Source organism: Brienomyrus brachyistius, chromosome 6, assembly GCF_023856365.1.
Source record: "Brienomyrus brachyistius isolate T26 chromosome 6, BBRACH_0.4, whole genome shotgun sequence".
NCBI classification, from domain to species: domain Eukaryota; kingdom Metazoa; phylum Chordata; class Actinopteri; order Osteoglossiformes; family Mormyridae; genus Brienomyrus; species Brienomyrus brachyistius.
In genome coordinates this window covers 15,686,110-15,714,071 of record NC_064538.1, presented here as the reverse complement: position 1 = coordinate 15,714,071, position 27,962 = coordinate 15,686,110, and the positions used below count along the sequence as shown (strand labels likewise).

The 27,962-nt window shown below is 44.4% G+C and overlaps 1 protein-coding gene across 3 annotated transcripts; it reads right to left on the bottom strand.

The window, feature by feature from the left end:
- Nucleotides 1-166: 166 nt before the first annotated feature.
- On the bottom strand, nt 167-25,944 carry arfgef2 (ADP-ribosylation factor guanine nucleotide-exchange factor 2 (brefeldin A-inhibited)). Of its 3 annotated transcripts, none has more exons than XM_049016027.1 (39): nt 25,555-25,944; nt 22,842-22,872; nt 22,296-22,419; nt 21,697-21,843; nt 20,070-20,249; nt 19,734-19,977; nt 19,469-19,630; nt 19,048-19,178; nt 18,294-18,427; nt 16,103-16,337; nt 15,859-15,958; nt 15,288-15,427; nt 15,080-15,188; nt 13,978-14,167; nt 12,998-13,109; nt 12,486-12,691; nt 12,304-12,388; nt 11,914-12,085; nt 11,405-11,556; nt 11,064-11,192; nt 10,814-10,972; nt 10,525-10,672; nt 10,074-10,170; nt 9,822-9,862; nt 9,566-9,735; nt 9,110-9,261; nt 8,823-8,995; nt 8,494-8,654; nt 7,572-7,702; nt 6,315-6,444; nt 6,064-6,199; nt 4,761-4,899; nt 4,451-4,508; nt 4,122-4,236; nt 3,748-3,887; nt 3,373-3,544; nt 2,808-2,946; nt 2,312-2,429; nt 167-1,479 (listed from the first exon to the last, which is right to left on the bottom strand). In XM_049016027.1, exons 1-39 carry the CDS (start codon nt 25,718-25,720, stop codon nt 1,315-1,317), a joined length of 5,493 nt encoding a protein of 1,830 aa, XP_048871984.1. In that variant the 5' UTR covers nt 25,721-25,944; the 3' UTR covers nt 167-1,314. The 3 variants fall into 3 exon arrangements, with proteins under 3 accessions (XP_048871984.1, XP_048871985.1, XP_048871986.1); XM_049016028.1 differs by having other exon boundaries at nt 19,048-19,175; XM_049016029.1 differs by having other exon boundaries at nt 19,469-19,627.
- Nucleotides 25,945-27,962: the final 2,018 nt, after the last annotated feature.

Genomic DNA, 27,962 nt, shown 5'->3' with positions numbered 1-27,962 from the left:
CTAGATAAAATAAATGTAATTCATGGCAGAAAAAACATAACTACTCCCTTAGCGTCTATCTACAGATAAGGTGATGTGAGTGGACCCCATTTTCACATTGTGAACTTGGAACTCATTAGGTCTTAAGCCCATAAAGAGAGACATTCACAATAAACAGGTAGAGATCTGGGTGTGTGAGAAAATGTATAATTATATACCTTTAAAGACGACTCTCCAATGAGCAGCAGAAGCCACATTACAAATACTGTCAGATAGATGCATGTTTTTAAACATCTTTTGTGTATGAATGTTGTTTTTACATTTTTTTTACTCCAGGGAGTAACAGCATCAGTCATTGACAGACAGAGCTAAAGCTGTAACACCCCTCCCCTTCTTAAAAAGTGCTATTTGCCAATCAACGAGTGTGGGCCCCCAGCATCTGGGTCAGCACAAACCTAGCATGTTAGCTCCAAAAGAACAAAAGTACTAACCGCAGACAATTACCTTAAAGAACTAAGGACTGTGCAGCCCCTGGAAAAGAGGTAAACTAAGCATAACCTTGACTTCACAGGCATTGTTTCTCATCAAAGCAGGCTAATGCCCACAGTGTAAAATCATTTAAATTGTCAGCACATTATTTTACAGAGCTGGGAGTACTGAAGTTCTTGTTGGTGTGTGACAGCAGTGTCATTGTAACTGATTCTTGTGACTGGAGGTGCAATGCCGTCTTCAAGTGAAGCAAAAAACAAAAACGGAAGGAATCAAAAGTTGTTTTTAAACAGAAGTCCAAAGTCAGCAAACCAATGACCTGTCATTGACAAATCTCCACAAACACAGATCTACCTGCTAAGCTTACACTTGCTAGACCCTTAGCACTGTCCGTGTGTTCAGAAGATCCATTAGTTGTTGCTCTCCCTTTAGACTTATAATTTAACATTTGAGAACACTTAATTGTTCAGTCTCAACATCACACACAAAGTCACAAACAAACATTAATAAATAAATCATTTTAAACCATGTTATTTCACTTCTGAATGTTGAATGCAGTCAAGGTAAAGGCTTGTCCACCTGTCTCACAGTGCATTTATGTGCGGCTACCTATGGCATCCATGAGTGAAGGCAGGTATGGATAATGCTTCAGGTTGGAAGGTACAATCACCGATTCTGGAATACAGACAGCCAGAGTTCAGCCTACAGGATTGGAAAGGGCTTTGTCCATTTGTGCCTGGAACACCCTGCTGCACTCCTCCGAGCCCACTAGGGGGTGCTGTGTTCTTCACCCGTCTTTCTAAAACCAATCTGCCACTGCATCTCCTCTCCGATCCTCATGCAGGCTTAGGGTGCCGGAGGCCGTGATGGCACGCCCTCCGAGCTGGCGATTTGGAAGACAGAGCCAATGCGCAAGAAGAATCGCCGCAGGGTGGCACGGAGCTCCGGGATCAGGTCGAACTGCATCATCTCGCACAGGTGGGGGTAGTAGCAGGATGCGTGTGGCTTAAACTGACGAGACAGCACAATCAGTAAGAGCATGCAGTCACTGTACCTTGACACAGCATTCATTAAAGGGCAGTCTTACGTGAGGCATAATTACGGCCCCATTTATTTACAAAAGCATACAACTCAAATGAATCTGAATTTCCATCTACACTATACTTGTACGATACTTATTGCCATGCCAGCAACCATGGGTATATTCATGGTGAGAGTAAATGTGTATTAAAACAAAGAGAAGAATCAAAAAGATAAAAACTTCATAAATAACTATAAAATGTTACAAACAGTTGCAACAGTCTAAAGCAGATGCCTAAGATTAGATTTCGCAAAAAAAAGCCTCATGCTTGTCTTTACTAAAAACCTTTTTTAAAGGGTCAGTTAAATGGTAACTCAGCCTAAGAGTTAAAACGGTACATTAAAAATGTACAAAATGCTATGTTATTTAAATACATCTGGAACTTCATACTGAAATGTGGAACTGAAGTGGAAAATACAGGACACAAAAATATACATTTTATTTCTCAATAATAATCTTTTTTTCTAACAGAATATTGCTTATTACTCAAAGACACCGAACATAAGCATATTGGTTAGATCCTGTTGCTATATCCTTCAGTTAAAGTGCTTAATCTAAGACTATAAAAATGTTTCAATGGATAAATTCAACTCAAGCTGCACTGGAAGAACGAGAGTGCTGAACATCAGCCAAGAATAAAAAATGTGCGAATGAATTCAGTGCCACATAAAATGAGACCTGGGTTAAATTTAGAGGGCATCATTTATGACCAGTGCTGTCTTGCCAGGCAAGCAGGTGTCCCAGAGGGGGCGCCGGTGGTACCTTGTCATCTGGGAGTTTGAGGGTCTTGGTGAGCAGCAGGAGCAGCAAGCTGGTCCAGGCCTCCCGATGGCTCTCAGACGTCAGGGTGATGAAGTAGGCCAGAGCCTCGCTGCACACACTGCCATGAGAAGGCAATCGATCACCAGCAAGCTCCGCATACAACATCCCTGACACACCTACAGCCACCTCCACACACTTTCACCGCACTTCTTTTAAGACATGCAACGATAGCGGAGTTCAGTACTGAGCAGGTCCATCCAATCACCAGATTACTGACAGTTTCATTAGTTAACAATCCATCTGATGCCCTGAATGGGAGTTCTACAAAAAAAAACACTAACGGAAAGAAGGATTCTGTCCAGACTCCTGCTGATTATGGACAATGCTGCTCACCTTCTTGACAGTGTTGTGGCTCAACAGAAAAGCATATATGTAGTGAGTGAGCGCTACCCAGAGCCCCAGTCGTATTGATACTTTGGTGAGCAGCCACACTCACAGTAGTAACCGGGTCCGAATATCCGGCCAGGTGTCGCAGAGACGCGGGTCTGAATACATGCGGAAGAGGATGCGTAGGCTGCAGGCCAGACTGCTGGTCTCCTGCTTCAGCAGGTTGGGCTTCGACTTCCCCTTGAAGCCTGGGAGAAACGGGAACACGAGCCATCAGAGGTAACACTTCTCTGCACCCGGGATCAGGGAGCGGAACAGCTTTTGTAGAGCAGCCAAAGCAATGTTACTGCCCCCTTGGGCCTCAGCAATCCCAAGACTGCCGAGTGGTCTTTGTGCAAATCCAATGGCTCTCTCAACTGGTTAGATATTGGAGTCTAGGTTAGCAGATTAACTTCCACATCTCCTTGGCGAGTACCATGTACATCAGCTTATCTCACTGACCCCAACTGTTTTATACCATTATTTCTTTTGCACTGTTACCTGTTTTTGCGTTGTTTTGTTATCTGTTCAAAGCTAAATCGAAAACAGGTCAGGAGGCGAACACCTGAAATGCAACTTTTACAGTGACAATAAAAACCAAGGCTGATGAATGCGCCATGACACCCCATACATGCCTGCCCTCCAAAGTGCCGTCCTCTGCTCATTGTTTGAATTGAAGCTTCGGGCAAAGGTGTGTGATTCTAGAAGGCAGTCCAGCAGCTTGAAGAGGTGCTGGGGTGACAGCTGGAGGTACATGCCCTTATCCTCCGTGCTGCTTGGCTCCGCCTCCTCATCCAGCACATCCCTCTGGAAGAAAGAAGACGGGATAGGGTCCTCCTAATCCATGTCAGGGGGGACGCTGAGCTACTTCAGGATTTCACAAACTGTGTTTACAAAACAACCACCAACGTCATGACTATAGACGAGCACTCTCTTGGTATGTCTGCATGTGGATTAATCCCTCGTGTTAAACTGCAGCAAGCAGTGGGCCAGTAATGGCGGGTACGGACCTGGGCGGCTGCCATGTTCTCCGCGTCCTCCTTCTTGCTTGTGGCGGGATAGAAGACGATGTTGTCGATGGTCTGGATTAACTCCAGCTGCACCACACACTTGATCAGGAGGCAGGAGAATAGCTTCTGGTCTGTCATTTCTGACAAAGGGACACATTTCATTTCGTGTTAACCAAACCAGCAGATAAGAGAAACACAGTATTAGAAACACGTAGTGAGTTGGAAGGAAACCGAGACCTATCAGAATGAGTAATACTGCCAAAGGCAGTATCTGTACAAACAGGGCATTCTGGGACAGAACTCCACAGCAACCATAACACTGCCCTCCATCTAAATCACGGGAAAGTCAAGGGAATATGAGGAGCCCAACTGACTGGCATGGGATCTCCCCTTCCAGGTGTCGTCGCTGACGGTGGAGATCTGACTGTGGGCGCGCTCAGATAAGGTCCGCTCGAAGCTGCTCTGAGACTGCGAGTCCAGCTCCACATCCTGTGCATGGGAGAAGCAGCAATCACGGAGGTTAGGAAGCGGGCGTCCCTGGAAAGATGCGCTCAGTCCGAAGGGCTTTCGTGCTGCGCAGATGTGATTAAAGCCACACCAGCATGAGCAGCATTTAGTCAGATGGAGTCTGTTGCTATGCCGATCTAAGGGGACTGTGGCAATGGACACGCTGTTGCTCCTCTGCAGTGGGGCGTGACCTTACCATGTGTTTGTAGTCGCCAGCTTCCTCTTCCTCACCTGCGGGCCGCCACGTCAGAAGTCTGAAGGAGAGTAAAGCTATAAATGAGCCCAACCTCTTAAAGATGTGCATTCATTCACACTGAGAACATGTCATTGAAGGACCAAGGAATGCCAACTGTCCATTAAAGCATTAAAGAACAGTAACACACCGCTACATGCTGAGTAAGTTTCAAGATGATCTAAAATACAAGTTTAATAAAATGTCCATTCGGATTTAAAGAGCTGTCAAAATCATGGTGAAAGGGGAGCCCAGCAGGGGGCAGTGTGCTCACGCATGGGGGCTGGTGGACTGGAAGATCTCCAGCATGCAGGCGCAAGTGACGTCCCACACCTCTGGGCTGAACTTCTCCCCGTTCAGGATCACTAGGTTCTCCAAACAATTTGTCCCCGACTGCGCCAGCTGCTCGTTATCTAGATCAACCGCACAGTCACGGTGAGACGCGTCCCCCTCCACCCCAGGATGACACCAGTCTCTTTCCACATGGACACTGAGCTCATATTGCTCTCCACTGCTCACCGTAGGTCACACCAGACAGCAGTTTCTACAAGTGCGCCATCAACAGCTTCCATATCAACATTCCAAGAATCATATGAACAGAGTCATATACTGTATTTTAGGGTGCTTTTCCACTGCACCAGGCACCGTACTTTTAGTATTTCAACAAAGCACCAAACATACGGTACTTCAAGGTGTTGGTTTTCCACTGGCGTTAAAACTGGAACCAGCACCGAATGACATCAAAGATGAGGCTGGGTATTATGTACTGAATTTGAAAATTTGCTATACTATATTATAGGGCTGGACGATGTGTGGTATGTTATGTGCAGCTATATACCTGCAATTCTTACATGGCTAGTCAGCTAGATTGAGATCAGGCTTCTTCATACTGTCCGGACATTACAGCACAAGGGGTTTAAGTTTCACTACACCATATTTACTGTCATAGAAATAAAAAAACAACTTAGCAATTTTAATGATTATTTCTTTTCAAGATTAGAGTATGTTTAAAAAACAGTTTACCTCCACTGCTTTTGCATGAGCGCTGCATTCATTTTTTTTAGACAATCATAATCATTCTTACTGTTTAAATCACTCTAGAATGGTTTGTGAGAAATTTGTTGAACTCCTGTTTTGTTTTATAAATTCCTCAATATTTATTTCAGAGTACCATTCTGTCCTAACATATTATACAAAATACTTTATCATCATGCCATCCTAATCTTCTTGTATCTGTTCTTCCGACCAGATCGCAGTTTAAGTTTGGGTCTCTTCATTTGTCCACACATCCATTATTACTTTATTTTTGTTTATCAAAACTTTTTTTCAGGATGGTTGTTGTATTGTGTTTCAGAGGCTATTTGCAAAGCCAAGTCAACAGAAAGCGTTTGCACTCCCACCCCAGAGCACTGAAGTACCCCAGCTGGTTTGGCACTTTAGGCACTGGAACTCGACCGGAAGTCAATGGAAAAGTACCGTACCAAAAGTACAATATCTGGTGCAGTGGAAAAGCGCCCGTAATCAAACTATATAGGTATTTAAATACTACACAGGGAGAAGAGCTCTGTTGGACTCACCTTGCTGGATACACCATTGCAGCTGGTTAAATATGTCCACCAGCAGCACCTCACTGAGCGGCTCGTAGAACTGTGTGAACACGTCACAGACGGCATACAGTGCGTGGTTGCATGTCGTGGTCATCCACTCCATTTTCTGTTGAGAGACACCAGAACACCACAGGCCGTCAGACCTCCATGGGATCAGAGAGCTGCCCTGCAGTCCTGCCCCATCCACCAACATGCCCAGCCCACCAACATGCCACACCCACCTCCGTCTGCTGCTCCGGGAGCTTCATGTTGTCGAAGATGCGGAAGATGACACGGAAGAGGTCATGCCACCAGTGCTTCTCGAAGGTGTGACCATAGCTCTTCATGATCTCAAACATCACTGTCAGGCCCCTGTATGGAAGAATCAGGCACGAGTAGGGAGGGCACAGGTCAGGGACACTTAGAGAGATATTACAGCAGAGTCAAGTTTTATTACCTTGTAAATAGCCTGTAGGGTTCGCAAACTGCAGCTAATTTTAAGTTCATAATGGAATATAGATTTGCCGTAAGATTTCTTGCGTGAGAGTCTGAGTTTGCAACCCTGAACACATACATTTTTATATTCCAATTTACAATTATTTACAATTGATTTGTATAGAAAACAATATTACAATTTTTCTTTTTGTTGCAATTGTTTTCATTATTACATTATTTAACTTGACACACCACATCCTTAAATTCTCATCCTTGCATTAGAATATAGACCAGTTAATATTGATGGTATCTCATGCTGCATTATAAGTTTTAAAATTACTACACACTGAATACTGAACTGAAGCTTGACATAAAAAAATTAAAATCGCAAATCGAATCGTAATCGCAATGTCTGTCAGAAACACCGCGATTAGATATTTTCCCCAAATTGTGCAGCCCTAATGTCAGTTCTTTCATGATATGGGTGGGTGATTTTCACCTTGATCAGAGGTGTCAAACTCCAGTCCTGAGGGCCTGGAGCTCTGTGTAGGTTAGTTCTTTCCCTGTTCCACCACAAATGATTCAACTCAAGAGCTGTGTGGTATTAGCACAAGGAGTTAAATCAGGTGTGTTAAATGAGGGGAAACCCAAGAATGTGCAGGGCTCTGCCCCCCCCAGGACTGGAGTTTGACACACCTGACCCAGATCTTTGTTCCTGTCTTAGTTCCATGTTTATTGGGCTAACTGCTCATGCTTGGAAATCCAGAGGTGTTAAAGCATGTCTGTAAACAGGAATGGTTAGAGGGTCCTCAAAGCAAGGTCTAGCAGCAATACGAAACATATGGCTGTAGTCATGCCACTTAGAGAATGTGCCTTAGGTTAGAGTGATCAGGTCTTAGATAAAAGTGGTACACTTAATAAATAAATTAGTGTTTGTATGTGCTCTGGTTACCTACATCCTGATAAAGTTTTTGAGATATACATTATGAAGGCTCATAGATGGATACAGTACAGTATCTTTAATGTGTTTTATCAGGTCGCCAGTATCACTGGTTGGGCCCCACCTGGTACGCACGTCCAGCTTGCAACGGTTGATGATGCATGAGAGTTCGAAGAGTATGGGAAACCAGCCTCGAACCCACACCCGGTCACCAGGGGCGACGTTCATGTCATCGCTGGTGTACTCCTGAAGAACCTGAGGCATGGGGTCAAAGTAACACATCAGAGACCACACAGCAGACAGGGCACAACCGGCACAAACCGCCTGTGTGCTTCATCTCCATGCAGAACTGCCAAGCTCTTCTTCATTCATGGCTTCACTCCCCACAAGGCTGAAGGAAGGTGTGCCCTCTACTGGTTACAAGAGGAATTTAACAGCAACATGGGTATCAACTGGTTGACTAATGGTGTGTTCCGTTTGCTCTCGGAACTCGGTTTCCGAGTAGGAAGTGACGACATGCGTGCTTCCGTTTCTCGGAGATCCGAGAAATATATCGGAGCAGTGCAGAGGATCCCAAGTTCAGAATCCAAGATGTCTGCGCCCTTTATCAACAGAAGTGAAAGTTGCAGTTTTATACTGTTTAAGCACTACTTCTTAATTTGTGGCTCATTAAATCGATCGCGCACACTGTACTGCCCAACTTATCTGTGGACGGGTTGCTATGGAGTTTTACTGTATGATGCGTACACTCATGATTTGAAGGCATGGCTATGTGGATGCTGCCATCACCCAGCATTAGTAAAAAAAGTATCGTATGACATACCGCTAGTCTGGGAACAGATCAAAATTCAAAGCTTGATGAATACTAAATGTGCATCGCTATCGCACCATCGTAAAGTTGAAATATCGTAAGTCGACCCATCCTGAAGCCATTTAAAAACACATGGAAACTGAAAAATTCAGACATCGGCACAAACGCCATGTTTCAATAACTACATTATTAAGCAACCTGTACGTCAGGGGGAGGCAGTGAGTGTCGCGCTGACCTGCGGCCTTTCAGACACGTATCTGGCGCAGTGGCGGATGAGTCGGATGGCCTCCATGCTTGTGTCTGGGAATGCGGCATTGCACACAAATTCGGACAGGCACTTGACCGCATCCTGGAAGGAGTCGATGGCGGCGGCAAAGTGCTGCTGGAAGGTGTGCGCTGTGGGGGAGGGCAGGGGGGCTGCATTAAGACCTTTACAGCCGCTTACTAATTAGAAACCAGTTATACACCAGAGTGCTCTAATCGCTGTATAGGTGCTTCAACAAAGACATTACCGACTTACAGAACCCTGTTGTGAGAGTCAAACCGCAGAAGGATTCAACTCACTGACAATGTGCCCAGTGGTTTGGAAGGCGAGCTCCACGATGGTCTCGTCGTGATCCGACGCAGCCTGGTGGAACACCGAGAAGATGTTCTTCCAGCCCGAGCGGATGTTCGCAGCTTGAGAGTTCACCATCTGGGCCACACAGCGGATAACCATGTCTCGGATGGTGGGTGACCTGCACACAGGTTCAAGGTTTATGCTCCTCAAAATGTGAGAGAAATAAAGTGTTGGTCATTTCTCATTGAGAGTCATGAGCCATTTTTAGGTGGTTTGGCGTTCCTCTCGCCACCTGTTTTTCTTCATGATGTGTTCAAAAGGCCGCAGGAAGTCTTTCTGGAAGCGAAAGTTGGCCAGCTCTCCCTTTTCCAGGAATTTCATGGACAACTGTCGCAAAGAGTCCACTGCGAAGATGGCTACATCCTCATTGGGGTTACAGCCCACCTGTTAGAGGCCACACAAACACAGATGCACCATAAACAGGACTCAGTATTGTTGTTCAACTCTGTAGGTTCATCATATGCTATGACGATGCGTGTTGTTGGGCCATAAACAGGGTATCTGCTGCACAGGCGATAAGGACCAAGCATTTTAGGTCACCTGAGGAACACCCCAACAAATATCCCCAAAGAGAAAAAGACCCCTCAGATGAATTGGATCAAAAACATGCAATACAACATCTAACATGTCAGTCTGGGTAACGGTCTGCATAGTAGCAGACATATGGCATGCTTGCTTTCTTGCGCACCTTGTTGAAATGGTCTCCAATGACTTGCCAGATGCGGGACCACTGCAAGCGGATGCGGTTCATGTTGTAGTAGGAGATCTCCACTATCTTCTGTAGGCTGAACATGCGCGGCTGGTGCGGGGACGCCAGTTCATCCATGGAAACGGCACAAAGCCAGCGCACGAAGTCCACTGACATGAGAGGAATATGCCATTAAAGCCACAGGCTGGAGAAAGGGATGGAGCAGATTCACTCAGAGTCCAGCGTGGACACTCACCCACTGCGTTCCCATCTAGCCGAGTAGAGCCAGTGAAGATCCTGAAAAACAAAATCCAGGACAAAGGTTGGAAGATTTTAGGAATGCGGGGAGATCTCTAGGATGGAGGGAGGGGGAAGAGTATCATCTACACACCCCATGGGCAGTAAACAGATGATTAAATAACAGGCATCAGTTTACGCAGGTGTGATGTACAAGGATTATGCATTTGCCTCAATGGATTATCATCCAGCCATGTTAAGGGTGCCCAACCTGTCCACAGCCACCACGACGCTCTGGGAGCTTGTCTCCCCAACGGACTCCTGGATGTGGGCCATCTGCCTCCTGTCCTGGCCCCCCACCAATGTCCCTGCAGCAGCAGCAAACATGCAGACTCAGCACTACATGCTCATACTTGGAGTCACTTGGAGTTCATATGCAATGCTAAAAATGGTCAAATGGTCATTTGTTTTTGAATATCCGTTATATCACCATCGCACTGAAGTGTGCTAGGGCAAAAATATTACAGCAGGGAGGTTCCTATTTAAAAATGCACTGAACTAGAATCTCTGAAACACACACACATGCAGACGCTCCTTTCCCAGGCACGACAATCCAGGACATTGACATTACCTGTACATAATGACTACAATGGGAGCTCATGGCAAGCCTTTCTTTTGAAGACATTTTGTGCTGGTATCTGTGATAGTATCGCAGGACCTACCGAAGCTGAGGGGCATGAACTCATCCCCACCGACTGGAAATCCCTTAATGCTGCCCTCCCTGTCCCGCACCATGCTCGAGATATAGCGGGTCTTCACCCCCGTGCCGATCAACTGGGCCAGTTCCAGCTGGCTGATGCATCGCAGGATCTGCGAAGGGCAGAAGAAAACTTACAGGAAAGTCAAACTGTTCTCTAACACTTGCTCACAATGCATTTCCAATAACATAAATATAATGTTAATGCACTAGGTTAGTGATGGTAAACATTCACTTTGTAATGGTCACCGCACCTCATGCCATGAGTTCCCCAGGTAGTTGCCGTCCGTGTGAGCAACAGTGATGAGAGTCTTGATGGTGTCGATGTTCTTCTGCTTCATCTCAGTGATGCTGGAGCTGGCAGTCAGCAGGGTGAAGCGGGCAAGAGCCTGGACGTACGCGTCCCTCTCCAGCTGTGAAGCATGCACACCGTCCGATGGCCCCAGTGAGCACACGCTTACTGTACATGAGAGCTGGCATGAAGGAAGAAAGCTGGGGGCTGACCTGCATGCCAAAGATGCACGCGATCCTGATGGCACAGCGAATGCCTTCTAGACACAGCGATGCCACCTCCTGGTCGTCACAATCTTGTAGGCCCACGCTGAAGGCTGCCAGCAGGGGCGTCCAGGCCAACTGGAATGCAGAGGGAAAGCGCATGGGAGCCACTGTCAGCTCCTGGCCCCTGGCAGCTGGTTGCCAGAGTGACTTCGATGCAGGTAGCCGACGTAGGCATTGCGCTGCGGGAAGTGGCCGCTGCCAAGGGCGTCTGTCCAACTGGCATGCAGCTCACCTCTTTAGCGGGCGCATTCTAGAGGTTCACAGGGGGAACGAGTGGTGTTCCCTACCTTGAACATGGGCCTCACATGCTCCAGATGCGTGGCACTGAAGAAGTGTGCCTGAGCGTGGCTGACCGCCTCCATCAGCGCCTTGGCCGTCTTGGCCATCTGCTCCATCTCCATGTTGTAGAGGAGCCGCCTCTGCTTCTCGCTGGCGACGCCTGTAAGGGAAGCAGAATCCGACAAGCTACATTAAACTATGTTGTAAATGGTTTTTTTCTCCATTGTGTTCTTTGGATCAGCCAATTTGGTTATTTTCAGTTTATTTAAAATGCAATTCAAGTTTGCAGACCTACTTTGAGTCATTTAACACTTGAATTTGAAATTGCGCAAATGTTTTTTCCCCACTTTTTCCCCACTAGTTCTTTAGTGACTGGGACTGGCACCACAGGTCAGGGAAACGTTCATAGATTCCTGCTGGGAATGAGAACACCGCTAACTTGGCCAAAGCAGGCCTGTAAGTAGCTATAGATTTTTTTTCGGAGTTGCTTAAAGATCAGCGCATTGCTCCCACTCACTCTGCTTGATGGACTTGGGAGTGATGGTGTACTCCTTGCTCTCCTTCATGGCAATCTTCTTGCCAGCAATCTCATCATAGATGACTGACAGGTACTCCTCAGGAAGGTCCTTGCTGTCGTTGATACCGCGATTCATCTTGATGTACTGCTCCTTTGTCATCTTGTTCTTGACCTGCATACGGGTGAGTTTGAAAAAAGGTGCAAGGTGATCGGCGGAGGGGAGTTCAGTAATTTGGAAAAAGTGCAACAGTGAAAAAGATCGAACGAGAGAAAAAGACTTGCTGAAAGTGCTAATGTTCTTCTGCTTCGTCTTGGCGATGCTGCACAGATATATGCATGAGCTAACCTGGGCTGAGGAGCCAAGCAGACGATAGAGGAGAGAATGCAAACCTGGGCGCTGTGCAGGTCAGTGGTCAGCATGATGATGGAGTAGGCCAGTACATAGGCCGTGTCGGCGCTGGCGAAGAGCGTCTGTCTGCAATGGGAGGAGCACACCAGGCTGGGATCAGCTCCCATGCACGCCTCGCACGTGCCCGAGCACGGCTTCTACGCACACGCACTGCGGCCCTCACCCCTGGTTACACTCGAGGTATCTGGCAGCAAACTTCTCCATCAGTCTGTCGATCTTTTGGGCCTCACCCGGGAGCCGAAACCCCTCCAGGAAGGCACGCAGGGCGGACACAAAGTCCCGCCCACAGAAGTCCAGCTGGTCCACATAACAATACATCACTTCCTTGTTGAAGCGTGCATTTTCTCCCAGGAACTCACCCACCTGGGTCTGCCGGGGTCAGGAGAGATTAACCCAAGGGTGGTGTTACTGGGAGAGACATGATGCTACTGGGATTAAACTGTGGCTGAAGACCTAGTGGTTTCAGGTATAACTCTATTGGAGCAGCCAATACAGCAAAATTTTGGGGCATAAACTAGTTGGAACTAACACCATGGAATAAAGTTCCTCCACTAAGATGGCAAAAATTATATCAAGAATGGAAACAGAATGCATATAGTCTCCCCGCTCTCAACCTAGTTCTGAGAGGAACGCTGAAGAGAAAGCGGGAACTGCAGATACACTGAGGCCTCTTACCGTGTCGAGCCGCTCCTCTTGGTGGAGGAACTGAGCAATGTCCTCTGCTGAATTTCCCAGCATGCCCTGCTCCTGCAGGTACTGGATGCCTCGCTTTGGTTTTTTGTTGAACCTGGCAGCACAAGAAATGTAAACGGGGATGAGATTATCAAGGGCACCCTGTGAAACAGTGAAAAAACTAAGAAATCACCATGTACTTAATCATTTAATAAAGATAGTTTGAATGACTATTCCTGCAACCACTAAACTATTTGGTTAAATGCTTAACTGTTGATGCAGGGATGCAGGATGCTGGCTGACCCCAAAACCCGCTGTTACCTTATCTATTCATGTGGTTGTTTCTCGCGGGGAGATTAAGATGCTCACAATGAAATGAACGAATACATTTATTGACATGGGCAGAACCTAAATTCACATATAGATGTTCAACACAAAAGCATTATGCTAATTGCACCTGGGAGTTAGTTATGGCTAATACTGCTCAGTCATAAATCGGCAGTTTGGAAACATTTTGGTTTTCCAATAAATTTCACCAGTACTGGAGAGAGTGCAGTTGATACAAAACTATGTCATCTCTGTTATACAGAATTGGGATATGATGAAACACATCCAACGTGCTAACTGGTTCGAGACGATGTCATTCGAGTATGTGTACGTCTGGATCAAGACAAAAACAGCTTCTGCAAGTTAGTCTGCCCCTGGCATTTGAGGTGCTTCTGCCAGGAAATTCTGACAGGGTTAAAGAAATAATTACGGCTATAGGGGTGTTTATTTATCGCTATGGATGCAGTTAATATATAAATAATTTCAAGACTTGTTTTCCCTGCTGTACCAAAATTGCACCAAACGGTGAACCCAAAATCAAAGTCTGTACTGTAATTTTGTGCATCATTAACACCCCTACAAGTGAAAATCCTATTAAACTGTACAAATGAAACATAAATGTACTGATAATTCAGTTGTTCTGCTAGTTGGCTTACAGCTCGATGCCGTGCTCAATGATCTCCTTCTGTTGCTTGATGACCTCATACTGCTCAGGGTGGTCCAGCTGTGAGATCTGCACCCCGGACGACACCGTGGAGTCCAAGGAACTGGTGCTGTCCCTGCGGGAGGCAAAGTGATCGGGCAGCTTCCCCTCCAGGGTCTCTGCTTCTGGTGGGCGCTCCAGGCCTGCGACAGCAAGGCACACACACAGGCACACACACAGGCACACAATCAACTCAAGAACTGGAGATGGACCATAAAAATGCATATTAAGGACAACCAACTGCGACAAAACAAAGCAGTGAAGCACTGATAAGGAAATTTCTGGTCAATACCAATAACTGATTCTTTTGAAAACTGCCACCTATAGATACCAAAACTTAGGGAGGTTTGTTTAAATAAGTTTAAAGGAACTCTCCGTCCAAATAAATTTTTAAATGAATGACATTCCAAAAATATGAAAAAAAAATAATTTTTTTGGTAAGAAAACAACTCTGGCATATAAATAGTCCTCTAGGACTGCTGATGTAACAAAGAAGGGCTGATCATCAAGTCTGATAAACTGTAGTTTTCCAAGTAATCTATTTTGATTTTGCACTATCTGCACTGAATTTTCTTTTGCTATCAAATTCTTGCATTACTGACAGACTACCATTATTCGGCAGTACTGCAGCCTTCTTTATTGGAACGGATTTGTTTTTTCAGAAACTCTTCATATTCTTCACTGTCTCACCTTAAGGTAAGCAATCAAATTTGCCATTTTAAAATATTTACTAGTAGATCCTCATTATGAAATTTTAGCAGAGCAACGTTTGCAAAACGTCTAACGACATTAAAATTGTACACAGCGGACATTTTTCACACAGCAGACAGCACGCTGGTGTGCAAAACAATATGGGTCACCTTTTCAAAGGGAATTATCGCAGGTAAATACCGGCTCATTTTTAACCATCAGGTGATGGCCGATTGTTGCTGTAACAGCCAATAAGATAGTTGGCCAATACATTTCTAAATGAAAGCAAGGTAAGATTAATAGTGCGTCTCCTGAAGCTCCATACAAAAACAGAGACACACAAATGCACACGGAGGTCTTCTCACCAAGGTTGGCCTGTAGATTGGGGTTAATATACAGATCTCTGCTCCACTCTACCATGCACTTCAGGATGGACACCAGACATTCAAGGCCCTTCTTACGTAAGCTCAGTTCCTGGGGGAGGGTTAACCATATTAATGATTAGTTCTCTTTACATCTTTTCCCTAAAACACAAAACTAAAACATTAAAATTGTAATGAAGCAACGCTTCACCTGCAGTGGGGTCATCCCCAGCTCTTGGCCACTCCTGCCCTGGGCGATTTTGGACAGGTCATTGACCAGCCGTTCAAAAATGTTGGCTGCATTGAGGTCGCAGTCATAGTTGACGTAGATATCCACGACACACTGAGCGTCTGGCCGAGCCGCAGAGCCAGGGACACAGCAGAGGACATGTGGCTTTAGTCTGAGGTCTAATGGGAATCTACCAGCCCTATTCACAAGTTTTTATGGTCTAAAACTGAAAGCCGTATGAACCAACTACAGATAAAATTTTAGTGGCAAGGTAATTTGTATAGAACGGTTATGAACAGAGCGATGCAGTAATGAATTTCAGCAACTTTAATGGAGGGAGCACTCATACCACCCGCAGTGTGGGATTAATTCCCACCTCCCCTCTGACTTTGCTCTCCTGTATCTTTGAATACTCAACTTTCCTCACGCTGCTATCTCTGGCCCCATCAGTGTGTGTGTGTGCGCCCTGTGACAGACTCCGCCTCCAAGAATAGGACGTAGGCTTGCTATCTGCTTAGGGTAAACAGCAGGTACATCTTGGACACCTGGTTACCTGCGCAGATCCGAGTGAGGGTTTGAATCACCATCCACTTGTGTTCGAAAGAGCTGGATGATGTCTCTAAGATGGTCAGAAAGATCTCCCTGAAGAACACCTGCCACAAAAGTGAAAGGATGACGCCGATACCCTGCTCTTCACTGGGAGCTGAATTTAACGATGGCTGGTCTGGTGTGACACCGATGGAAACTCCCCCAGCCCCACAATGACACGAGTACAAGGAGTGACACGAGGACCATACCTCGATCTGCATCTTCAGGTGCACCTTGAAGTGCGACAGCAGAGTGAGGAAGATGGCGAGCGAAAGCTCGAAGACCTCGGGGACGGAGGAGACGCCGTTCTTGGAGAGCGCCACGCACAGATACTGCTTTATAGCATTGACGAACATGTCGTGTGTGCGGAAGACGGGACCAGCGGCCTGCAGCACGGACAGCAGCAGCTGGAGCGACACCACCTTGGAGCGCAGCTCGTGGGACCTGGTTGGGGGGGGCATGTGAGCTTCACCAGCAGGCCACCAAGAGAGACGTGCACCAGCCACTCACACTGACTAAACATCAGAGGTGTCCTAAAAGACCCATGTGCTCCAATGAATTTCTCTACTAATCGGATACCTCTTTACCTGAAATGTTATGCTGTACTTCTACAGTGGGTTGCACCAGCTAAGCGCAAATTCGATCTTAGCCTATGATGGACGTCAACTGCCTCTAAGTTTACGCACTACTTTAAATAATCGGTTGCACCATGCGAATAGTTTCAACATAGCACTAAGTTATAACGTAAATTTTATACTACCTTAACATCAGGTACAATGTCCCTCATACCAAAAAGTGGTGAAAATGGCACAGATGTGAATAACCTAACAATTCTTTTTTGTTTTTAACATGTAACAGTATTTAACATTAGAGATTATTTTAATAATATTACCTTTTCCACTGATTTGGGATAAAACAACGTTGCTGGCTTGATATATTAACCTTAGTCCAGCGAGTAAACGTTGAAAAATACGTTTTTTTCTAGAAAAATACGTTGCTCTGCCATTATTTGTTTCACATGAACCCTGTTTGTATTCATTAAGCTTGAGCCTCTTGTGTGGCAGAACAACTGTGAAGAACCTACAATGAATGTCTGTCTAACTAAATCACAAACTTGGTAAACATACGAGTGGTATAACAGACCCTGTATGGATCCCCCCGTTTGTGAACCGCAGATTAACTGCAAAGTTCAAACATGCTGGTGTGAAAGTTCTATTGCCACTAACATTTTAAACTTAAAACCATTTCTCACAATAAGAGAGAATACCCCACTTAAGTACAGGACATGGGGAATTTTAGATTTCTGGGAGAATGCAATAACGTGGTAGTTATGGCTATTTTATTGGAATCCACTTCCCTCCTTCTCATGACACGTGTCGCATGTCTAATTACAACTTCTGTTTTTCTAAGATAACATTTTGTGATCTTAAGAAAACAACTTTGGCTATAGAGATCATGAGGAAAAGATGATGTGATCTTGCCACAAAGCAGAAAAAACAATAATGTATGTCCTCTATGGACTACAGTCCAATGCACAGCAGCAGTGAAAAGCAGTCTTTGTTCATGTAAAAAGGCAAGTTTAGGTTCCTTGCTTAGACTTTTCTTTTAGTTCTTTATGCAGTAAATGGATGCTAATCCAAAAAATGATCCGATTCGTGACTTAAATACCGTTAATCAAGCCAAACCGTGAGTTTTGTGATCCATTGCAGCCCTAAACCAAACCCAACAAGCTACCTAGCAAGTGTACTTCTTACATCGCACCGCTGATGGTGGTACATTATGGGATCATTGCAGTGTATTTTTACACAGTTCTCACAAATACAGACAAAAATCGGTAGCCATGCATAACCCAGACTCAACAAACATGTGGAACAGCCAGTTAGTTACGGTAATATCAGACAGCAAAATTAATTGGTTGTCCACTACAAAAACAACCTTCTGTGTGACATTTTTATTTAGTAACTAACTAGTAAATATGATGTAACAAATAGGAGTGGTGCAATAAACGAACGCGGCGCTAGTTTCCACGTAAGACTTAAGGTATACTTTGCATCAGAGTTTATGATCAAATTTACACTAAGTTGGTGCAACTCACTGCTGGTCATCAAATTATCTTATTAGGCTCTTTGTCAGAGGTAGTTGTGCAGCACCGGCTCCAATACTCCTCACAATTTTACCAGGGCATTCTTCGGAAGCTCAATCTAGCTGCACTTATTCTTAGTTGACTCCTTAGTACATGTTTGTAATATGCCGTTTGTCTCACTTATACATCACAAAAGGGAAAAAAATGTCTGCTAAATACATAAACATAAAAGTCACCATTTGAATGAAACTGCACATGCTGGGTTTCTCACTGATCAGATAACCAACCCAGGCCCTCGGTGGGGACATGAGACTCACTTGGGGTCCGGGGGGCCGTCGGCCAGTGGCCGCATGGACAGCTTGCAGAGGGTGCGGAAGACCAGGAAGGCGTCCTTCTGCAGAACATGGGAGAAGCGGATGACAGTGGGCACGCCCGGCGCTGCCTCCACATCCTGGAAAAGTGGAAAGAGGGGAACATGCAGCAATGGGTTACGCAAACAAATTCTGCCAGAAATCATGGCACATGAAACTGCTGTTTCGCTCCCAAATAAGTAAATTCCCCTCCACTGTGAAATCTGACCACTGCTACTACAGTCAAGGTGCCAAAGTCAGGCTCCTTAGCATTAATGTCCAGGGATGCGCTAGACTGACAACAAAGACCAACTCGCCATTTCAGAGCCTCTATGACATGTTATCTCCACAAAAAAACAGCTGTAAAAATCAAGCTACTGTACCTAATTTATATTTTTCCCCATTGATGACTGATATAAAACACACCTGTCAGCCTAACTCCCCACCAAACACAAAAATCAAACCAATAGGACGCGAGAGATGTACACCTTCAAAAGTCAATAGTGTACCTGTGCACTCCAACACTGACAAGTATAACCAACTATGAACCATGTGGTTAGCATATCAACAGCACTCTGGAATGAGCTCATAACCCTGTACCGGTGCCTAGACCTCATACTGTCATGGTTCTGTAAGGCTGGGCGTCATTATTCAGGTGTTGGCAGGAGGACACGCCCCCGGTGTAAGCTACCCCCGCCTGACTGCAATCCAGGCTACGTACCAGGATGTCTGAGGAGGATATGTGGGCGTGGTCTTCTGAGACACCATTCATCTGCTGGCTGTCATTCCCGCTGGGAGCGCCTGCTACTTCAGCCGGATCACACCGGGAAGTGGGCTGGGACTCTGTCTCTGCTTCCAGGGAAACAAAGAAATGACCAATCCAAGAGACCTTGAAATTGAATATCTGATATTTGACTTGTCGTCCTAAATAGATGTGTACTGACCAAATCCGGTCACCTGGCAGATTTCACAACAGATTCTGAACACCAACGCAGTCACTATGCAGAAATGCTACAGCTTTCAACAAGCATCTCACACCTTAACCGTTTGTTATTATTATTCTTCACTATCTTGACTTTCATTCATCGCGTTATTAATTCACACGCAGCATTTCCTTCCTGGCAGGAGTCGGGCCTGCTCACCCGGTTTGGCTTCTGGGCTGTCCTCCACCTCCACTCCTGGTTCTCGCTTCCGATCCTGATGTCGATCTGCATCATTCACCTCATGCGATTCCCCCGGCTTCTCCTCTACCACTGGGCCGGTCCTCTGCAGATCCTCCTCTGGCTCTGTCGGAACTTTGGCTGCTTAATAGACAACGTCTTTAAACACAACGCGAAATGGAAACCTCGTTCCTATATGTTCCCCAGGCCACCGTGACTGCATTGACTCTACAGACTGGGCTCCCACCTGGACCCACAGAGACGGCACATGTCTGATTCTCCGCTGCTGCTGCTTCCTCCTCCTCACCCATGTGCATCTCCAGCCGGCCGTTGAGGGAGGGGCTTCCCGCAGAGGAGGGGGACACGCCGCTCTGGTCAGCAGAGCTGGCGGTGGGCGAGGGTGACACGGATAGGCGCGTGGCAGTGGCAGCAGGGGAGGTGCTCTGCTGCAGTCTGTGTCTCTCCATCTCCATCTCACGGGCTTCCAGCATCTAGCAAAGCCAGCAGGGAGGCTTTCAGTGAGACCTCCTCTAACGACACAGATGCACAGAGTGGGGGCAAACTGGAGCAGGCGCACACTGACCGCCTGCGTCTCCATGCGAGTGAAGATGACGTTGAGCATCTGCGTGAGCGTAGCCTTGGCCGTGGTCTGGTTGATGAGGTTCCGGCTGGCCAGGTAGATGTTGTAACAGGTGCGCACCGTCAGCAGGATTGTGCCCTCGTGGATCTCGATGTGGGGAGAGGTCACAGCCGTCAGGAGCGCCTGTCCAGAAGGGTGACGTCAGGGGCAGTCGGCATTTGTACAGTGTGTAAGTGTTTGTATGTGTATAAATACTATATGCATCTTATATATTGTTTATGTATTGTAAGATTGATTGCTTGGGACTTGAACAGCTCTTTGTGTCTTTTGTCTCCGAAAAGTGCTTTATAAATAAAGTTTTACTTACTTAGTGAAGCCCCCACACAGAGACAGACAGACAGACAGACAGACAGAATCACAATCTCTCTCAAACACACAGACACACACAAACACACAGACACACACACACACACACACACAGACGAGAAGGGGCCTGAAAATCAGCAACTGCTGCAAAGGGCTGTTTGTCAACAACAGCACTAATGACACATACATCATAATTAAATTAGAATTACACTGAAACCAAATATTAGTTTAATATTTGGATGAAAATGATGTTCATATGTATTTAATATGATTATTGACAAATTTCCACAATTTTGGTTATATTTCTGTATGAAAACACCTGTGTGACAAAGCTAAACTTTCCCAGCATGTTAAGATGTTGACCCATTAATTTAAGATACTAAAATACACCATAATTAATATTACATGCAAAAGGAAGCTGTTGGCTATTGGCTGTGTAAGAGCCTTTTTTGTTACTGTCGCAACTGCTGAACAAAACACTTATCAAAAGATGACATTGCCTCATCAAAATGGACTTTGGTCCATCGCTTTGCTATCAGATACTCAGCCCACATATTCAGTGAGACAGGGCTGCGCTGGGCCCTCAGGCAGCCCACAGAACCACCTGATCTATGCTTGTTACTTAAATGTGGAATCAGACTCCAAGTGGTTTAGAGCAAACCATACATCTGGGCATGCAAACAAAAGGAGTTCAGAGTCAGGCACGACCTGGACAGCCTAGCTGGCAGTCATTGGGGTCCTCAGCACAAAATCAGAGGACATACCTGTTGGCACGCTCACCGTCACATTCAATATAGGATACTGCAAACTAGGGCTAAGCAATGTCTAAAAAAAAAAAAAAAAAAAAAAAAATGGCGATATTTTATTTAAAAAATATTGGGACTGATTATATCTAGTCATTGTTTGCCATCATCGATTACTGATATCATTGTCAAATCACACAAGCCTTCTGCCAACTGATCAAATAAAGAAAAAGAAGCAATCCCTGGGTAACAGAGGGACAACGCAAAAGCCCACCTATCTACCCAGGCATCTCTCACAGCCAAAAAACAATAGCAATACACTTCAGTGCACTCACGTCCTGTAAGAAGCTGCCATTGATACTCATTTCCCTCAAGGGTGTTCAAAGGGCCTCCCAGAATTCCCCACGCACAGCTTCCCACGAAAGTTAAAGTCTCAGATTATTTCAGCAAGTGCCCGACTTTCTGTCAGGAAGTGGCCAGATTGACAAGAGCAACAGCTGGCTAGCGAGATGAGCTCTCACCTTGATGATCTGTAGCTGCACGCCCTCGTCCGTTTGTGGACCCTGGAAGCAGTTACAGATGGTCTCGACCAGGCGGTCGATGAGTCGCTTGCCCGGAGCGCTGCTGTCAGGCGCATTGCCAGTGATGTGGCCATAAGCGATCAGCTTCTGCACAAGGGAAGTGACATGACTGCAGGACCAGTGATTCTGGGGGATTCTGCGACAGTGCTTGGAGGGGTCTCCATGAACAGTGGCACTGTAGCACTTGTCATGCTCTGTTAACTTTTTGATAAGACTTTAAGTCTTATATAAAACTTTATGGTACTTGAAAACTCAGAGGAAAAACCTCTGTGCTTATGAGAGCTACTGTACATGAATACAAATTTGTGTCCATAGATGGCTATAATTTCGCTAAGGGGCCCTGGTGCTTTTGGCCAAAGTGGCCCACAAGTGAGGTTCAGAGAGGAGACAGGGTGGTGTCTCTGAAGAACTGGAATTAACTCAAATTTCTCTGACAGCTACAGGATTTGCTTCTGATAAGGGTCAGAGAGGCACACATCACCCCATGAGTGCATGCACAGATACTGATTGACAGTATAAATCAAACCACAGCTACAAACCTGTAAACAGTCCAGAGAAGTGGTGACGATGCGTGGGGACTTAGACTGGCATGCCAGCTCAAATGGAAGCACATACTTATCCGCCTCGATATAGTTGACCCTGGGGGCAATAACAGTGCCATCTCTGGCATGTCCAGCAAGCACACGTGAGTAACACATCATTCACAAAAGACTTTGCATTATTACTATCCTCTGAGCATATGATATGTTAAGAATTTTGTAAGCAAGCCATACTTGTTTAACTAAAAGGGCAGTTTATGAATAAGGGATATCAGTCACTAAAGTGCAACAAACACTGCAGTGAAGTAAGTAAAGAGAGAACAAACAAAATACTAAAAAAGTTTCTTAGAACAAAATAGAAAACATTTTACTTGTTTTGCAACCGAGTTGAAACAATCTCCTCTAATATTTACATTGCATAAACAGAATGATTGACATTTCAACTTTTATTATGAAAAGCACTACTAGTACAATGAAACAGATGTTTAAAACTGGAAGAGAAGCTGTCTTTAAAAAGCCAACACACATCTTTGTGTCCAAACTTACTTTTGCTTTTCCAGTTCAATTTTGATTTCATCTGTGAAGGGGGAAAAAAGAATTATCATCAACTATGTTTAATACATGCGTGTCACACAACACCAAAAAGTGATCTGGGAAAAAAAAAAAAACTAACAGCGAACCAGCTGAGGAAAAGCAGAGAGCCGACATCATTATTGTGTGCTCTGAGATTTGATAAACCCAGCAAGGCTGCAGCAGTCCGCAAGCAGCTGTCACCTAGAATCTCTTCCCCATATAATGCAGGAACAGTCCTTAAAAATATATTCCTATACTATAAACATTCATATCCATTCAGGCAACAGTCCATATTTTTACATTTTAAAAACATTTAACATAAGCACTTGACAACGGCAAGTATGCGACTTTTCTTCAGAACAGCAATTCAGTTAAATACACATCATAATTTTTTTGTGTGAAAACATCTTTGTTTGGCCATTTTCCTGCCTACATGTTCGTCTTGGGTTGGGGGGGGCACCTTGCCCCATAACAGTTAAGGTAGTGTTCCTCTACAGTCAGCTTCCCATTAGCTACCAACATGCCCATGTAAAAGAGTGAGAGCAGGCTAGGTGAGAGGGATAATTACCCATAAATGCGAGAAATATACTGAAGTAAGTGCTAATGAAATAAAGTGCAAATGCGCAGACATAAGTGGGAAATAGGCAGAGAAGGGAGGCAGGGTTAGGCCAACAGAAACCATAACTGCTATTAGGGTCCATGAATCTACAGTGTACAAGGCAGGTGGATCTACATTTGTAAGGAACATGGTGCAAGCAGGCATGAACAAAAAGGACAAGAGCGTTTAAAAGGTCAGACATATACACATGTAGAAAAGATAACTGATGGACAATGATTAACATATCAGCAAAGAAGAGTTTTTTTTAACTCTAAACTCATATTTTTAAAGACAATTTTCCAGAGATAGACACACTTTAATAATAATGGTTAATAATGGCCACCCATTTTAGCATACCAAAAGAACCAGTTTAAAAAAATGTCTTTTCATATGCGGTATGTGGATAGCACACATTCTCAAGTGAGTGAGGGCTGAAATGAAGTTTCAATGGACAAATGTATGTTCAAAGTACAAAAATAATCTGTACCTACACCAGCTCCCAGCTATCAAACTTAATTCCTTATAAGACCCATTTTCCAAATAAAAAACTAACTGTATGTACTTCAAAATAAAAATTAATTAATTACATTGGTAAATTCAGCATTATTTGAAAGCCTTAATGATGCATTAGGCAATAAGCAACAAGGGGAAAATATCTGAGAATTTTAAGATATGCTCAGCTGAAGTTTTCATAAAAACATCAAAGGAAATAAAATATTGTATTACTACAAAAAAGACTATAAAGTATTCAAAATTCACAGAACAGGGACAAACACAAAGATCTGAGTAAGAACGCAACAACTGAAAACTTACCACTGACAAATAATTAACTACGTTAAAAGGACAGATGTCTGTGGAAAAGTGTAACCAATTACTATACATCCATAATAAACCACAAACTGTACTATCAAGAATTGCCTGGCAAATTAAAGACGGTTCCAATTTTAAATGACATCTGGGTACGCCATACGTAACTCTGAAAAGGAAAATTAATTTTAGAATAACTCCGTAAAAACTAACTTTAGAACAACACGCAGACAGTGATGATATTTGAGAGGCTGGTGAATAATTAGACTGCCTCGTATATATAGGAAAACAAGTTTAGACCCCGGGTTCGTGTTTTCAGTCAATCCCCGTAATCATATACCATAACAGATCGAAATTTTAAAGACTGAAATAAATATGCAGCACAAACAAAACAATAACTAGTCAAACTGTATCTGGGTTGAAAACATTTCTCTCGAAATCTGCTCTATGAAACAAAAAGAAGTCAGGGTAGCTGTCAAACCTTCATAGTGGTAAGTTATGCTTGAAAGCTGATCATTAAAAGGTTTCGTGAATAATAAATACACTGGCTCCTATTAATATCACGGCCCACACAAAACTGTCGCCTTCTGCTGACAAGCAAGCACAGGACCAGCCTTGAGCTGTGTAAACAAAAGGGGAGAGCCGTTCTGCTTTGAGGGCATTTAAGGGAGGCTTTAAGAGAACATTTTATTTTGCACAGTTAACGATTTATCTTGATGCATTTGAGAATGATAAATAAGTCAGAACTGACCCATTCAAACAGTAAACGGAAGTAAGGTAGCATTGCGCAAAACGGCCAAGCGCTTCCTTCTCCGCGACTGCCACGTATGGCACACGCGTTTGGCCTGGGCGAAGGACTCTCCCCCGGCTGACAACAAACTGCCGGATCAGCCCCACACCGGCTACACGGACCAGGGTTATGACGACGACTATTCGGTGCGCTGTTAAACAGCAGATAATTTTACTGCCGGTGATCGCGTCACTTTCTAAAATGTGGTTTATATTCTTGGTGGGCTTTAAAATATGATGAAAGGTTCCGATCTGAAAACAGCTGATCGGCACGGCGACACAGGGGACAAGTATAATCCTTTACGGCCTATTAGATGGACGAGTCCGTTCACGTAACGTACTTAAGTTTCCAGGCTGGGTGACTGACATAACATACAAGCTTTCGGTAGGGAAGCTCGCCGGCCCATAGCTCAACAAGGAGGCCCACGCCTTCACGGTAATGTCCGTAAAGGAGAAGAGCCAGGTAACGCGTAGTAGCTGCAATCGCCTTACCTAGCGCTACCTGGCAGGCCTTGCGCAGCTGACTGTGCTGGCTCCGCTTTACTTCCTTATCCGAAAGGATTTTCTCCAGCGCCCTGGACAGAAACATGCTCTTGGTTTTGGTACTTTCCGTCTGCTGCTGCTGCCGTGGTCGTTCGGGAGGTTGTTGCTGTTGCATCTCTCGCCGATAAATAAGCAGTCTCTGTCTCGCTCGCGCGCTCTCCCTCTCACTCTCTCAGGCCGTCATTGTTGATCGAGCACCGAGCCTAGGTAGGTGACAAGTATGGAAACAAAATCTGGGTGACGACATGGGTCGTTCTCTCTGAGCTGTCCAGAGCTGTGCTACCTCAGCACTGCGTCGCCATGTTGGCCGCACGCAATGTCACGTGACATTCCAGCTCCCCTTGTTGAGTGGCGCCGGGCGCGCGCTTTTGATTAGATAACTTCTACACACGATTCCCTGATGTCGCTTCCTGGGTATTGTAACATTGTATCTTCCCCATTATGATTACGGTATGAGTATTTTTAAAGAAACACCCAAACTACCTGGAAGTAGAACTGGTTGCCACATTTGTTAAAATTTCACGGTGCCATTTCAGATTGCTCTTTAACACCCTTGGAGGGTCTTAAGTCGGGAAGCAGATCCCTTTAGTAGTGTCGCATGATCACTTTCAGAATGGTTACTACTATACTATATATACGTGCAGTATCTTAGATTCCCTTGGACTGCTACGAAAGTCCCTCGCAGATCTTAAAAACAGTAATTGCTTTTATGAGAGCGCAACTGTAAGTACATTAACATTAACTCCCTATACCAGGGTTCCCCAGTTCCAGTCCTGGAGGGCCAGTTTGCAGATTTACCTGCTCAGACGTAGCTACGAAACCTAGTAATTAGCTGATAAGATGTGTTTGAGCACGGAAATTTGCACACTGTGTTGTATTCTGGCCCTCCAGGACTGGAATTCGGAACCCTGCAGTATACGGTCAGTCGACGACCATTTAGATTGGGTGTTTTTGGTGATTTTAACATATGAACAAACCAATGAATAATTGAAAAGGTTTGAACAATATTTCTATGCGTGCTATTTTACAATCATAATTAAAATAAGATGCAACTTTTGTTTTATACAAAAACCCTTGATCAGTTTTGATAAAATATTTTTAAAATATACTGACGTTATATGTAATCATGTACAGTAAATGTATTAGGCCTAATAAAGAAAAACAATTTAAGCACATCCTCTTCCAATTTTCCAGAATGCATCGTAATATGTAAGAATTCAATAAATTCATATATTCTATTATACTTTTTAAAGGTCAATGAACAGAGCTTCTGCCAGAGATTATAACTAAAATAGCGTAACTTTAAAATGTTATAACTTTTAATAACTTTTTTAATAGATATAACTTTTCAAACGAAAATTACATAAAGTTCAAATAGGAATGACATTGCTGTCATTTAGTTTTTGAAACATAAAGAGCCAACTCATACTCATTATTTAAACACAGATTTTCAAATTGTACTTAGAAATGCACAAATCTGCACATCTGACTGGATGGGTGAAGGGACAGAGATGGATTTCAGCTCCATTTCAGGCTGAAGCTGGATTGTGCCATACTATACTTTCACTTAACAGAAGCAGTGTCCAATAGCAATACTTGAATTACTGGTTGATTGCCTACATTGTTTTCTTTTCATCATGTCTCACAATAATTAACTAACTTGTAATCGAAAGATTGCTGGTTTGAACCCCTGACCAGCAAAAGCACCACTGAGGTACGCTGAGCAAGGTACCTCCCCCATGCACTGCTCCCTGGACGCTGAATTAGCTGCCCCCTGCTATATCATGATGTCACACATAGGTTAAATGCAGTTGTTGTGTGCTATGGTGTGTCAATAATGACAACTAATCACTAATAATAACCATGTACGCAGACCAACTGCATTGTGTGTGTGTGTGTGTATATATATTTCAATGACCAATCAAAATGTTTAAAGCAATTTCACCATAATTAAATGTACATTTCATTAACACCCAGAATTACTGGCTTTGAATTTCACATTCTTTTCTCAGGTCTGCTGGACTTGAATTATTGTTTTTCATAAAAACATCAAATTTTAAATTACTTTTAGGACTTTTTTCCCCTAAGAAAAAAAGGTTCAATGATAGTTTATTTATAAATAATAATAAACCTCATGAAAAACAAACCTTTGCAATACACGTATACGATTGTTACTCCTTTTAACCACAAGGTGGCATAAAAGCGGTAGCGGTAGAATGTAAAACACCATATTCTAGTACTTTCTAGGGTGCATGCACATTACAGGTTAAGTGCATATAAACGTTATCATTATACTACAATACGCACAATTTTATAGCTGACTGCTGTATACAATTTGAAAGTCAAACCAGGCAGCA

Coding starts and splice junctions, on each gene's coding strand:
- arfgef2 (XM_049016027.1), bottom strand. CDS start 25,720: ATGCAACAGCAACAACCTCCCGAACGACCACGGCAGCAGCAGCAGACG. Junction 11,193..11,404: donor ATGTGAGGCCCATGTTCAAG/GTAGGGAACACC, acceptor TCTGCATTCCAG/TTGGCCTGGACGCCCCTGCT. Junction 9,863..10,073: donor GTCGTGGTGGCTGTGGACAG/GTTGGGCACCCT, acceptor TTTGTTTTTCAG/GATCTTCACTGGCTCTACTC.